This window comes from Sorex araneus, chromosome 3 (assembly GCF_027595985.1).
Source record: "Sorex araneus isolate mSorAra2 chromosome 3, mSorAra2.pri, whole genome shotgun sequence".
In the NCBI taxonomy this organism is placed as follows: domain Eukaryota; kingdom Metazoa; phylum Chordata; class Mammalia; order Eulipotyphla; family Soricidae; genus Sorex; species Sorex araneus.
In genome coordinates, this window is record NC_073304.1 from 170890579 (window position 1) to 170903846 (window position 13268).

Consider the following 13268-nt stretch of genomic DNA (forward strand, 5'->3'; position numbering starts at 1 on the left):
GAAACCCCTGCCACCTGCTGTTTGGGGGCTACAAAGACGTCTCACACTCAGCTTTGCCATCTTCTCTCCCAGAATCACCAGCGAGGAACGTCAACCTCCCACCCCCTCCCCACCACTCCACCACAATGGACAGCGATGCAGCCTGGGACTCCTGCCACAGGCAGTGGAGAGTTAATTCTCAGGAGCCGTGAAATAAACAACGATGAACATGGAGTCGAAGTCAGTATCCGGGGCTGGAGCGATAGCACATGGCCGACCCAGGTTTGATCCTCAGCATCCCAAATGGTTCCCTGAGCACCATCAAGAGTAATTCCTGAGTGCAGAGCCAGGAGATACCCCTGAGCATCGTCAGACGTGGCCCCCAAACAAAACAAAGTCAATGTTCAAATGGCAGGGCTTTATAGATGGCTTGGGGCCAGGTCGTAGGCTCTGGCTGATGCCCACACGGGGACCCTGGGGAACTCTGTGCCCAGTGGCTGGGAAAGATCCACAGAAAGAGGAGATCAGGGGACAGGAATGGGGACCTGCTTCCCTGGGTTCAGTTCTCAGCACTGAACCAGGAGAAGCCCAAAGAGCCACCAGGTGTGGGCCCAGAAAAACAAAATTTAGGCTGTGTTTCCTGGAAGTGTCTCCCCTCATCTAAGCCCCACATCTTTAAAGTCAAAGAAGGGGGCTGGAGCGATAGCACAGTGGGTAGGGTGTTTGCCTTGCACGCAGCTGACCCGGGTTCGATTCCCAGCATCCCATAGGGTCCCCTGAGTACCGCCAGGAGTAATTCCTGAGTGCAGAGCCAGGAGTAACCCCTGAGCATCACCAGGTGTGACCCAGAAAGCAAAATAAATAAATAAATAAATAAATGAATAAATAAATAATTGATTTAAAAATAATAATAAAATTAAAAATAAAATAAATAAACTCAAAGAGTCCCTTGGGCTGGAAAGAGAGTCCAGTGGAGAAAACACTTAGTTTAATGCAGCTGACCCTGTTCAAGTCCCGGGCGGCCCCCAGGCGTGATCGCTGAGCACAGTGTCAGGAGTAAGCCCCAGGCAAAGCTAGGTGTGGCACAAATCCAAAATTTGGGGCCAGAGAGACAGCACAGTGGGCAGGGTACTGGCCGTGCCCACCACCACAGACCAAGGCTCAGTCCCCAGTCCTCTATGTGGCCCCCAAGCCCTGCTAGAAGTGATCCCTGAGCACAGGGCCAGAAGTAAGCCCTGAACACAGTCGGGTGTGGCCCCAAACAAACAAATAAGAAAGAATCAGCAGAAGGACACAAGAGCACTTCCTGCCTTGTCAGTGAGGGTAACTGTCTCCCCGTTATCACCGTCCCATCACCACTCCCACCACCTTGAGCAATTCTCTCCGAACATTTCTCCATGTGGTCCTCCAGGCCCCCCGCCTCACTCCCTCCAAACTCTCACCCGCCAGCCCCTGCCCTGGTCCCGCAAGGAAGCCTTAACCTTGGAGAGCGCCACACCCAGCAGTGCTTGAGGCTAGTCTCCTCTCAGTGCTCAGGGGACCTTGTGCCGTACTGGGGATGGAACCCAGGCCTCCTGCATGCAAAGCCTGGTCTCCAGCCTTCTGAGCTCTCTCTTGGGCCCAGACATTTTACTTTGGTGATCACTGTCACTGTCACTGTCATCCCGTTGCTCATCAATTGTCTCAAGTGGGCACTAGTAACGTCTCCATCGTGAGACTTGTTGTTACTGTTTTTGGCATATCGAATACGCCACAGGGAGCTTGCCAGGCTCTACATGCGGGCACCACACTCTCGGTAGCTTGCCGGGCTCTCCGAGATGGGGGGAGGAATCAAACCCGGGCCGGCCGCGTGCAAGGCAAACGCCCTACCTGCTGTGCTATAGCTCCAGCCCCACTTCAGTGATATGGACTGGAATGTCGGACAAGGAAGCTCTTACTTCCCCACACCTTGTCCTAGTCCAATACTAATTCCTGGGACAGTGACCAAAATCCACCCCAGAGGTCATAGAACAGACTGATGAGAGCCCCAGAATGCTTGCCCCTTGGGGAGCGGTTTGAATGGAGCGAGCTCACTGGACGAGGGCCTGGGCTAGATGAGGCTGGGCAGACCGGCAGGACAGACGGAGCTCCGCAGGAAAATGTGTGTTAACTCAGATGAGAAACAAGTTCTGGGAAACAAATGAGAAACGAATTTATCCGCCTTTATTTTATGATTTTGGTCTGGGGGCCACACCTGGTGGTGCTCCAAGGCTACTCTTGGTTCTGGGCTTGAGACTCACTGCCAGTGGTCCCTGGGGAACCCCACAGAGCTGGCATCAAATCCAGGTCTCAGGCAGGCAAAGCGTAAATCAGGCCTTTGAGCCATCTCTCTGGCCGCTGCTTTAGAACTTTAGATCTGGAAAGAAACAAGCTTCTCCCCCTTGGTGCCATTTGTCCAATATAGGTGAACTTTTGATGATGATAGTAAAGAGAATAGTAGCAAGCAGTAATTGTAAGCAGTGACAAGAATAGTAGCAAGTTAGGGGCTGGAGCAATAGTACAGCAGGTAGCGCGTTTGCCTTGCACGCGGCCGACCCAGGTTCAATCCCCAGCATCCCATATGTTCTCCCCAGCATCGCCAGGAGTAATTCCTGAGCACAGAGCCAAGAGTAACCCCTGAGCATCACTGGGTATGACCCAAAAAGTGAAAAAAAAAAAAAAGGAATAGTAGCAAATAGTAACAAGAACCTCACACTTTCGGGGCAGGAGCAATAGTACAGCGGGTAGGGCATTTGCCTTGCACGTGGTCAACCCGGGTTTGATTCCCAGTATCCCATATTGTCCTCTGAGCACCGCCAGGGATGATTCCTGAGTTCAGAGCCAGGAGTAACCACTGTGCATTGCCAGGTGTGACCCATAAAGCAAAAAAAAAAAACAAAAACATCACACTTTCTAGGCTGGGGAGATGACTCAAGGGCCAGGGTACATTCTTTGCCTGTGGGAGACCTGGTTTTGATCCTAGGGAGTGACCTTGGAGTAACCCCCAAGTGTAGCACCAGGAATAATCCCAGAGCACTGCTGGGTAAGGCCCCAAAAACAGACTCTTGCATTTTCTGGGGGCAGGGCAGAGAGAACGTGGACAGATGGGTTGACCTTCTAAAATGCCTTCCGGTTCCTACATGACACTACCTTCCATGCCCCTTCCCTGGGGCTGACTATGTTAGTGGATTGGAGGGACACAAATGCTGATAAGAGGGGACTGGAAGAGTGGGGAGTGCAGGGACAGGAGCCATAGTACAGCGGGGAGGGCGTTTGCCTTGCACGCGGCCAACCCAAGTTCAATCCCTGACATCCCATATGGTCCCCCCAGCACTGCCAGGAGTAATTCCTGAGCACAGAGCCAGGAGTAACCCCTGAGCACAGAGCCAGGAGTAACCCCTGAGCATCGCTGGGTGTGACCCAAAAAGCAAAAAAAAAAAAAAAAAAAAAACGAACGGGGAGTGCACAATCAACGTAGGACATAGGGAACATTGGGGCAACTTCCTGTCGAAGAGCTGGGATTCTGCCTCTTGAAGACAGTTGCTAAAGACAGTGGAGAGAGAAAAGTCAGAGAGAGAGAGAGAAGAGATAACAGCCCAATTTCCAGTTCAAAGGTCACCAAGTTGGGGCTGGAGCGATAGAACTGCAGGCAGGGCGCTTGCCTTGCAAGTTCCCAACCAGGGTTTGATCCCCGTGGCCCTTGTGGTTCCAGGAGTGATCTCTAAGCGCAGAGCCCTGAGTACTGCCAAATGTGGCTCAAAACCAAAACCAAACAACAAAGTGCATCGAGTCTTGAAGATCATGAAGGGGGTGGTGTTGAGGGTGTTGTGTGGAGAGAAAGGGAAGATGGGGGAGGAAAGGGTGAAGGCAGATACAGGCAAACGCAGAATTCCAGGGGAAGGAGGTCTGGTTGAAAGGGGGGAGGCGGGTAGAGGAACAGCCTGATTTTGGGAGCCTCGGGATGCTCAGTTCCGCTCGGACGCCAAGAGCAGACGGGCCCAAAACCAAAATGGGGTGAACCAGGGGCCACACACTGGCTGCAGAAGAGCTTCCAGAGGCCCTGAGGGACTGGATCCCGCCAGGATGGAGAAGGAGGTCCACGGACTCAGGACAGGAGGGCCCAAGTAACCGCTTTCCTGCTCATGGAGTTGGCACTCTCCCCTCAGCTCAGGAGCCTCGTGGCCCACCACGTGCCACAGTGTGCCGTGTGCAGAATCTACGTGCCCAACAAGCGAGGCTGTAGCTAACTTACATAACACTTGGGTGGAGGCGGGGCGGGGGGGGGCGGACATCAAGGGACTCTGCCATGCAGGGCTCAGGGGACCTCCCAGGACTTTTCAGCCAGCAAGGCTGATGGCTCAGCAAACCAGAACATGGGGCTGCTTGGACCCTGCACAGCCAGGAATTACCCAGACCACCCTGCCCCGGTGGGACTCAGGGGGCACCCAGGGCCACACATAAGTGGTGCTAGGGGATCACGTGGTTTCGGGGATTGAACCAGGGTCAGCCGCATGCGAGGCGTGTGCCTGAGTCCCTGGGCTGTCTGGCGCCACGTCATTATTTTTGTGTCTAAAAATGACTGTTTGATCATCTGGGTAATTTTATTTGTGTCTTCCAGTAACGTGTTCATCTGGTGACCTTTGAAAATTTCGAACCTGACTAGTGACCTGGAGCTGGTAGCAGAACCCCACGGGGTGCAAGTATCCTGGTTTGCCTGAGACCAAGGGGCTTCCCAGGGCAGGGGACTTTCAGGGTTGGGCATCCCATTGGGCTCTCGAGTGGGGCGAGAGATGAAGGTTTGGGGGTGGGAGGTGCGACCCCTGGCTCATGGGGGGCTGTTGGTGGTACACGGTATGGTCTTCAAAGCCCCAAATGAGATGGTGCCAGAAAGAGGCAGAAATGCTTGACTAGCATTATGTGCTGGGGATTTTCCCTTTTTCTTAAAAAAAAAAAAAAAAAAAAAAAAAAAGCAAAACAAAAGACCTAGCCGGGTACCCACAACTCCAGGAGACTGCGTGCAGCTCATCTTGCTCATTTGGGTACATTTGCCACTGACGCTGTCACCTCTCCCGCGCTGGGCGGACACAGAGTCACTCAGCTAGCAGAAGGTGCCGCGCGCCCACGGTCATGAGCTACGCATTCACCCTGGACATGAACAGCACGAGTAGGGACCTGGAGGAGCTGGTGAGTAGGGATGGATGGATGGATGGCGGGGGGGAGGGAGAGGCACGTGCCCTGCCTGGGATCCAAGTCTCCGAGGACTAACCTCTAGGCAGACGGGTCCCCTGTGCCACTGCTGAGAAGCTGTCCCCATTCTCGTAGAAGAAAACCTTTATCACACATCCTTCGGGGGAGGCAGCGTGCCTTGGGTCCTGCTGTCATGCGGACTCATAGATGCCCTTGGTGTCTCTGTGGCTACATCTCCAGAAGCGGGTCCTCTCCTGATTTGGGGCGGGGGGGGGGGGTATGTGGGAAAGGACTTCAGGAGCCTGCTTAAGCCTCTGGCTTTGCCAGTGGACTCTTCGAGTCTATTTCTGTGCTTCATCTGGGTTCACAGTGTGCACTGTGGGTGAGGTGGGGAGACAGGGGACCTGTTCCCGCAAATGGTAGTCAGTGGTGTCACCAGGAAAGGATGCGCCGGATGGAAACTCTTACATGGCAACGATTGCATCTGCCCCCCTGAGGCATGGGGAGGCCGGCAAGGGAGAACACCCCGGTCGGTGGAGTGGGGGCAGCCGGTGCCAGCTGGGGAGGGAATTCTCTGTGCTTCCCAAGAGTGTCTAAGCGAGGTTGTGGTCTCCTCACAGTGCTGCTAGCTCGGCAGACACCTGGGGGTGTGCTAAGAAAGGGGTCCTGGCCATTCTCTACACCCCAGGACTCCCCAAGGGAACAGAGGGTCCACTGGCTTGGCTGCCATGGGGCTTCTTAAGAATTTCTGAGGGGCTGGAGCAATAGCACAGAGGGTAGGACATTTGCCTTGCATGCGGCCGACCCAGGTTCAATACCCAGCATCCCATATGGTTCCCCGAGCACTGCCAGGAGTGATTCCTGAGTGCAGAGCCAGGAGTAACCCCTGAGCATCACCGGGTGTGACCCAAAAAGCAAAATAATAATAATAATAATAATAATTTCTGAGCTGTCTCAGCTCAACCAGAGAACCCAGAGATCTGGGTGTGACAGAGGACTGTGGGTGAGGGTTTCGCAGAAACGTTTTGATGGTCTTCCTCTATGACGTTCTGGGAGAAGGCATCTGAGCTGCCTCTGGGTCAGGAGGGCACCAGCCCACGTCCTACCTTCACCCCGAACATGCCCCGAGAGGACCCCCCACTCCCTCTGGCTCCCTGGCTAGTGTCTATACTGGAACTCCCCAGCTGTGGACCCAGACTGGCTTGAGCACATCTGTCTTCACAACTAGAGCCCAGGTGGGAGCCGTGAATGAAGTCCAGGCAAAGGTGGGGAGACAAGACCACCTTCCACCAAATCTGGCTACCCAGTTCCAACTCCAGAACCAGCACCATCTGTGTCCTCTCACCATCTTTGTCACCTGTGGGGCCTGATGCAAAATGAAAATGCACAGTCCCAGATTCAATAGCGACAAGGTCAGGGGCAGGAGAGATAGTCCAGTGGGTAGGGCTCCTACCTTGCATGTGGCTGACCCAGGTTTGATCCCCGGCATCCCATATGGTCCTCTGAGCACCACCAGGAGCAACTCCTGAGTGCAGAGCCAGGAGTAACCCCTGAGCATCGCCAGGTGTGGCCCAACCCATCACCCCCCCAAATAAGGACAGTGTCCCACAATTCCCTCAACGAATGTAGAGACTGTCCGGGCTGCTGGCTCTGCAGTGAACCAACAGGTCTGGGTGGGTCCCACATTCCCACGAAGACTCATCTGGCCAGGCAGGACAGGACCACCTGCTCCCCACTCACCCTAGGCCCCACAATGTTCGGTTATGGGGTGCCTTCCTCTGCCCAGAGCTTCAGGCTGACCACGAGCCCTGACCCACTTGGCTATCCCTGTCAGCAATTCGAGAACTGTCCATTCTGAGAAACCTCAGAATTTCCCTTAACTGCGCTTCTCTCCGCAGAGTGACCTACTAGACACAGGTGGCAGCGGGGGGCCCCCCAGGGGCAGCAGGGCGAGACCCACAGAGCATGGGAAGCCTCCGCCCAGTGGGGGCACAGGCCCCAGTTTTGCTGCATGTCACATTGCAACAAGTGGTCCTGGGGCAGTGTCCCACCCGGACCCCCAATGTCCAGGATCATGGACCTTTGGAGTCCCAACTCACCTCACTCACCCCTGCACTCTTCTCTAAATGCAGAGGTGCAGAGCACCCTGCTCCCCGCCCACTCACAGCAGCACCCGGCAGCTGTGCCAGGACAGCATGAGCACATAGAGCCCACACAAGGCAGCTTCTCCCTGAGCGAGCCTCAGTGGTGCCCTGGCAGCTGCAACTTCTGGAATTGTCTGTCCTCCATTCCTTTTGACTTCCTGCTTCACCCCTGCCCTAGCCTGGGTGCGAGCACTCTGGCTTGCTTGTCCAGAACACTGGGTTCTACAGCACGTGTTGGGGCTGAGAGCTGGAGAGTTCCACGGGAAGGCTCGTGCTTTGCAGGTGGGAAGCTCTGGGTTCCATCCCCAGGGCTGCAAACAAATCCGGCAAAAAGAGCAAGAGGCTCTTGGACCCGAGCATTAGTGAAGCAGGGAGGCCACTGGCCCGGCACGCGGCCGAACCAGGTTCGTTCCCTGCCATCCCATATGGTCCCCTGAGCATCACAGGAGTGATTCCTGAGAACACAAGAAGAACGAAAGTCGCTTGGCCAGCAGTCAAGCACTGACCTTCCTGGTGTCCCTCCCCCCCGCTGTTTTAGTGGACATCCCAAAATGGAGGATCCAAACCCAGATGACTGAGGACCAGGAATGAGAGTCCGTCCCAGGGCTGGGCCTGCCAGGGCCCCTCCTACTGGAAAGGGCCCAGGACCCCTCTGTGCATGGTGGCCCTGCTCCTTGGGGGCTTCCTGGAGCCGGCTGGGGCTGGGCCGCCTGGGGGAGACCATAGCCTCCCTCCAGGAGAAGGAGCTGCTGGGCCCAGGGAATGCCACGTTCCCTGCTGCCTCGTCTCCCTGAACAGCCCCTGAGCGGCAGCCACAGGGCACGCTACTATGCACACCCACTTATTTCGTCCTGAGGTGTGAGGAAGAGGAACCAAAACCAGCTCTGGCTTTTCTGGGCTTTACCGGAGGGGAGGGGAGGATCACCCCCCAACTGGGTCAAAAGTCCCCAAGGAACCCCTGCGGGGGTGGCAACTGGGGGGAACAGAGAGGGTGAGAGGGGAGGGGAAGAGCCCCGCGGCGGTGTCGTTCTGGGCCCCAGCTCACAGACCACATCTCCGCCGGACACAGAGGATACGCACGAGCAGATCCCGCTCTCCGTGCCGACGGGAACGTGACACGGGGCTTCAAGCACCAGGAGGTTCCTTCAGGGAAGGTGGGGCTGAGAGTTCAAATCGCCTCTGACCCCCATGATTGATGAGGTTAGTGTGGAGCCCTAGGGAACCTCTTCATGCCCCTGAACAGTGCAGATGGATTTGGGGGTGCCTAATGGACAACCCCCTAAGTCTAAAGACTCAGTGCAGAATTAGGGGCCACCTAAAGTATCTCCCTGAAACCACTGATCTGTTCCCAGACCTTAAAGCCTAGGACAGAGATGGAAGAGGGGCAGGGCACAGGGAAGATATGACAGTGTCACAGCAGTGTCTCAGAGGCTGTCCTGGACGTGTGAGCCCCTAAGGGAAAAGCGGGGTGGCCTCATGTCTGAACCCACACGCCCCAAGCCCCTGAAGCCTGGGCTAAGACCACCCGCAGCCCTTCTCACTGCACCTGAGCATGGCTGGGTCAAGCCAGACATGAGATGACCTGGCAGCAGTGCATGTCCAAAGCCAGAGGGAGGACCTGCATGTACGTGTTTGTATGTGTGTATTGCACATGTGTGTCTGTTCCATGTATCCATGTGCCTGAGTGTGTGCATGTGCATATGTGTGTATACACACTCATGTGTGCAGCCACCCACAGCCAGTAGCGCAACTCCATTGGCCAGTATTTGTGTGAGGGAGTGTATGCATGTGTGTATGTGTGTACAAGCGTGCTCATGTCCCGTGTGTATTGAACACGTGTGTGTTCCATGTTTCCATGAGCATGAGTGTGTGTGCATGTATGTGTACACACATGCTTGTGCATGCAGTCACCTGCAGCCAGGGTCATGAGCATTTCGATTCCCTTGGTCCCAGGGTCCTACCTAAACCCTGACTTTGGGACAGCTTCAGGGCACCTGCCTAGCCCCAGCCGTCACAGCCCCTCCTGGGCCCGTGTCTAGACAAGAGCACGTGGCTTTGGAGAGGAGTCCCCAGAAGGGCCAGGGGCCCACAGCTGGCGGAGCTGGGGTGAGGGAGCCATGGGGTACCAGGGACCTCCGCTGAGCCTACACCCCTGACAGCCCCCACCCCACTCCCCACAGCTTTTTCTTTCATTTGAGCAGTGCCCAGGGACCCCTTCAGCTCATGGCTGGGGGCTGACAGGGGCAGCTCCTGCTTTCTAGACCCGCAGAAGTGGGCTGGACAATGGTTGGAATCAATCACAAGTGGGGGGCGGGGGGTAAAGAGTATAGAGAAGAGGCCAGTAGGAAAATAATAGGTGGGAATGATTACGGACAAGAACTGAGTGTTAAAAGTAGGTAAAGGAATATTCCTAGTAACCTTTCAGTATCTGTGTTGCAAACCACAATACAAAAAGGAGACAGAGACAGAGACAGAGACAGAGAGAGAGAGAGAGAGAGAGAGAGAGAGAGAGAGAGAGAGAGAGAGAGAGAGAGAGAGAGAGAAGCGCCTGCCACAGAGGAGAGGGCCGGGGGGTGGGGGATGAGGGGTGATGGGAGGGAACCTGGGGACACTGGTGCTGGGAAATATACATTGGTGGAGGGATGGGTGGTGGAACACTATATGAAACCTTGTGTCTATCGCATAGTGATTCAATTAAAAAAAATTTTTTTAAGAAGGAAAAAAAAAAGCAGTGGGCTGGAGAGGGCTTAGACACAGGCTGTGACGGCGGCTCGCAGGTGTGCAGCAGCCGTGAGTGAAAGGTGCGAAAACAGGCTCTGGCCTTCCTCTGCGGTTCCGGCAACAGCTGCCCTGGGGGAGGGGCTTCCGGACATGCGGGGACCTTCCCCTTCCCCTTCCCCGGTGACTCCTGAGGCAGCGCTGGCCTCTGCTCTGCTGGCTGTAGGGGGGCAGAGCCGCAGGTTTGCCGGGTGTTGAAGGCTGCAGCACAGGTGAAATGTGATGAGTCCAACCCTTGAACTTGAACTTTACCGGATGTGGGGGTAGAGCGTGGGGGGGCGGGACATTGCCCCAGTTTCAGTGGTAAGGAAGGTAAGGAACATAGTAACTGGAGAGCAAGTCAAGGCTGGGGCACCCACCCTACAGGGACCCTAGCACTCACACCCCACTCTTGTTTTTTTTTGGGGGGGAGCCACCCCCAAGGCTGCTCAGGAGTTACTCCTGGCTCTGTGCTCAAGGATAACTCCTGGGGGTGCTCAGGGTACCACATGGGATGTCAGGAATCAAAGCCAGGTCAGCTGCGTGCAGGGCAAGAGCCTGGCCCCTTGCACTATCCTCTGTGGAGGGCCAGAGAAAGGAGAGATAGGACAGCAGATAGGACTTGAGTTCAGTTCCCGGCATCCCATATGGTTCCCCAAGCACCTCCAGGAGTAATTCCTGAGTGTGGAGCCAGGGGTTACCCCTGAGTGTAGCCAGGCGTGGTCCTCCCCCCAAGACAAATAAAGGGAGGCAGGGTGGAAGGGAAAGAAGGAAGCAAGGAAGGAAGGAGGAAGGAAGGAGGGAGGGAAATAGAGGTGCTCAGCAGGCCGAGACCTGGCTTTGATCCTGCCACCACGTAGTCCCCTGAGCACCACTGGAAGCTACACCTGATCACCTCTGAGTGTGACCCAAAACCAAAAAAGAGGGGGTGCAGAAGCTGGGGTAACTGGCCAGGTTCAGGGTCTGTCTCTGAAGGGAAGAAACCTCACTCCCGGTCTCTTTTACAGTACAATGAGATTGGTAACTACAGTGACAGCACAGAGAACCCCGACATGGACACCCCCATCTGCTCCCTGCTGGAGGGCCCCCTCCTGACCTCCTTCAAGGCCGTGTTCATGCCCCTGGCCTACGGCTTCATCTTCCTCCTGGGCCTCCTGGGAAACATCCTGGTCCTGGCCATCCTGGAGCGGCACCGGCAGACGCGCAGCTCCACGGAGACCTTCCTGTTCCACCTGGCGGTGGCCGACCTCCTCCTGGTCTTCATCCTGCCCTTTGCTGTGGCCGAGGGCTTCGTGGGCTGGGTCCTGGGCTCTTTCCTCTGCAAAACTGTCATTGCTCTGCACAAGATCAACTTCTACTGCAGCAGCCTGCTCCTGGCCTGCATCGCCGTGGACCGCTACCTGGCCATCGTCCACGCCGTCCACGCCTACCGCCACCGGCGCCTGGGCTCCATCCACATCACCTGCGCCACCGTTTGGGCCGCAGGCATCCTCTTCGCCCTGCCGGAGATCCTCTTTGCCAAGGTCAGCCAGCCCCGTTACAACGAGAGTCTGCCGAGCTGCACCTTCTCCCAGGAGACCCCCGCCGTGGCCAAAGCCTGGTTCGCTTCCCGTTTCCTCTACCACTTGGGCGGGTTCCTGCTGCCGCTGCTGGTGATGACCTGGTGCTACGTCGGGGTGGTCCACAGGCTGTGCCAGGCCCAGCGGCGCCTGCAGAGGCAGAAGGCGGTGCGGGTGGCCATCCTGGTGACGAGCATCTTCTTTCTCTGCTGGTCCCCCTACCACATCGTCATCTTCCTGGACACGCTGGTGAGGCTGCAGGCCATGGACACCAGCTGTAATCTGAACAGCTACCTGTCCGTGGCCATCACCGTGAGCGAGTTCCTAGGCCTGGCCCACTGCTGTCTCAACCCCATGCTCTACACGTTTGCGGGTGTCAAGTTCCGAAGTGACCTGTCTCGGCTGCTGACCAAGCTGGGCTGTGCGGGACCCGCCTCCCTCTGCCAGCTCTTCCCTACCTGGCGCAAGAGCAGCCTGTCCGAGTCCGAGAACGCCACCTCCCTCACCACCTTCTAGGGCCCAGCGCCCCACTGTGTCTGCTTCTCTTAGGGGGGCACCGTGACGCTGGGACCCCACCAGCAAGACCCTGGGGTCCTCCGAGCTCGCTTTAGCCAGTGGGCTCCAGTGGGCAGCGGGGTTCACCAAGCCCCTTTCAACGCCTCCCTGACAGAGACTCATCCCAGGGCACAGCTGGAGTCCGAGGAGGGGAGGCAGCTCGGGTTGATCCACACGTGGGGTGCAGTGCTCGGGGCTGGGAGGACCCCGGGACACATCCTGCCTTAACCTGCCAAGCTCAAGAAGCCACTAGATGTCGGCCCTTGCCAGCAGTTCCATCCCTCCCCCCTCCAAAAAAAATTTCACTGTGTTCTGGAAAGCAGGAGCAGACTTGGCATGCGGGACCTCCAGGTTTGACCCCAGGCCCTGCACAGTCCCCCCACCCGGGCACTGCCAGAAGAGACATCCTCACCCCACCCCCAGCACTGTGGGTGTGACCCCAACCCAAAGCAGAACCTTCGGCAGCATCTCCCGGACAGCTAACCCGCACACTCCCTGCCTCACACAGACGTGCGGCCAGACCCAGCGCGGAGCTCACCCTGGCCCGGCCCTTACCAAGATGGCACCGGGTCAGCCCCAGGCCACTGGGTCCTGGGAAGGCGGCAGACCAGGACTGACTCCAGACCCTGCCCGAGACTGGAGGTGTCCTGGCGAAGCATCAGGCCGGGGCAGCAGGACAGAAGCCCAAGAAGGGACAAGCCACGGCAACGGCAGCGAGCTGCCAGGCTGGGCTGGGGCCACCGATGGGTCCGGGCAGTGCTGTACTCCCCACCCCTCCCTACAAAGAGCACTTCACTAGGAGTCAGAGCAGAGCTAGGGAGGCCGCCAGAGGGAAGGGGCCTGGGAGATCATGCCCAGAGCCACCATCTGTCTGGACCTCAGGGAAGTCACAGGACCCAGGAAGCTGGCCCTGCCCCCGGGGGTATGACTCAGATGGAACCAAAAGCAGCTGCACCCCACATTCACCGCGCCTGAGGAACGTCACCCCGTCTGCCCCCGTCTGACTCGGAGTCCTGTTCCAGTTCCCGATCCTGGGGACAACCCCAGGTAGTTGGGAGACTAGAGCTGT

At 56.9% G+C, this 13268-nt stretch overlaps 1 protein-coding gene across 1 annotated transcript; it reads left to right on the forward strand.

Annotated features, from left to right (window-relative positions):
• Positions 1 to 5105: 5105 nt before the first annotated feature.
• On the forward strand, positions 5106 to 12160 carry CXCR5 (C-X-C motif chemokine receptor 5). Its single transcript, XM_004604735.2, has 2 exons — positions 5106 to 5181; positions 11093 to 12160. Exons 1-2 carry the CDS (start codon positions 5125 to 5127, stop codon positions 12158 to 12160), a joined length of 1125 nt encoding a protein of 374 aa, XP_004604792.1. The 5' UTR covers positions 5106 to 5124.
• The last annotated feature ends 1108 nt before the right edge of the window (positions 12161 to 13268 follow it).

Bases quoted from the DNA above. Each gene is read 5' to 3' on its own strand.
- CXCR5 (XM_004604735.2), top strand. From the start codon at position 5,125: ATGAGCTACGCATTCACCCTGGACATGAACAGCACGAGTAGGGACCTG. The intron at 5,182-11,092 runs GTGAGTAGGGAT...TCTCTTTTACAG, and splicing joins GTAGGGACCTGGAGGAGCTG to TACAATGAGATTGGTAACTA.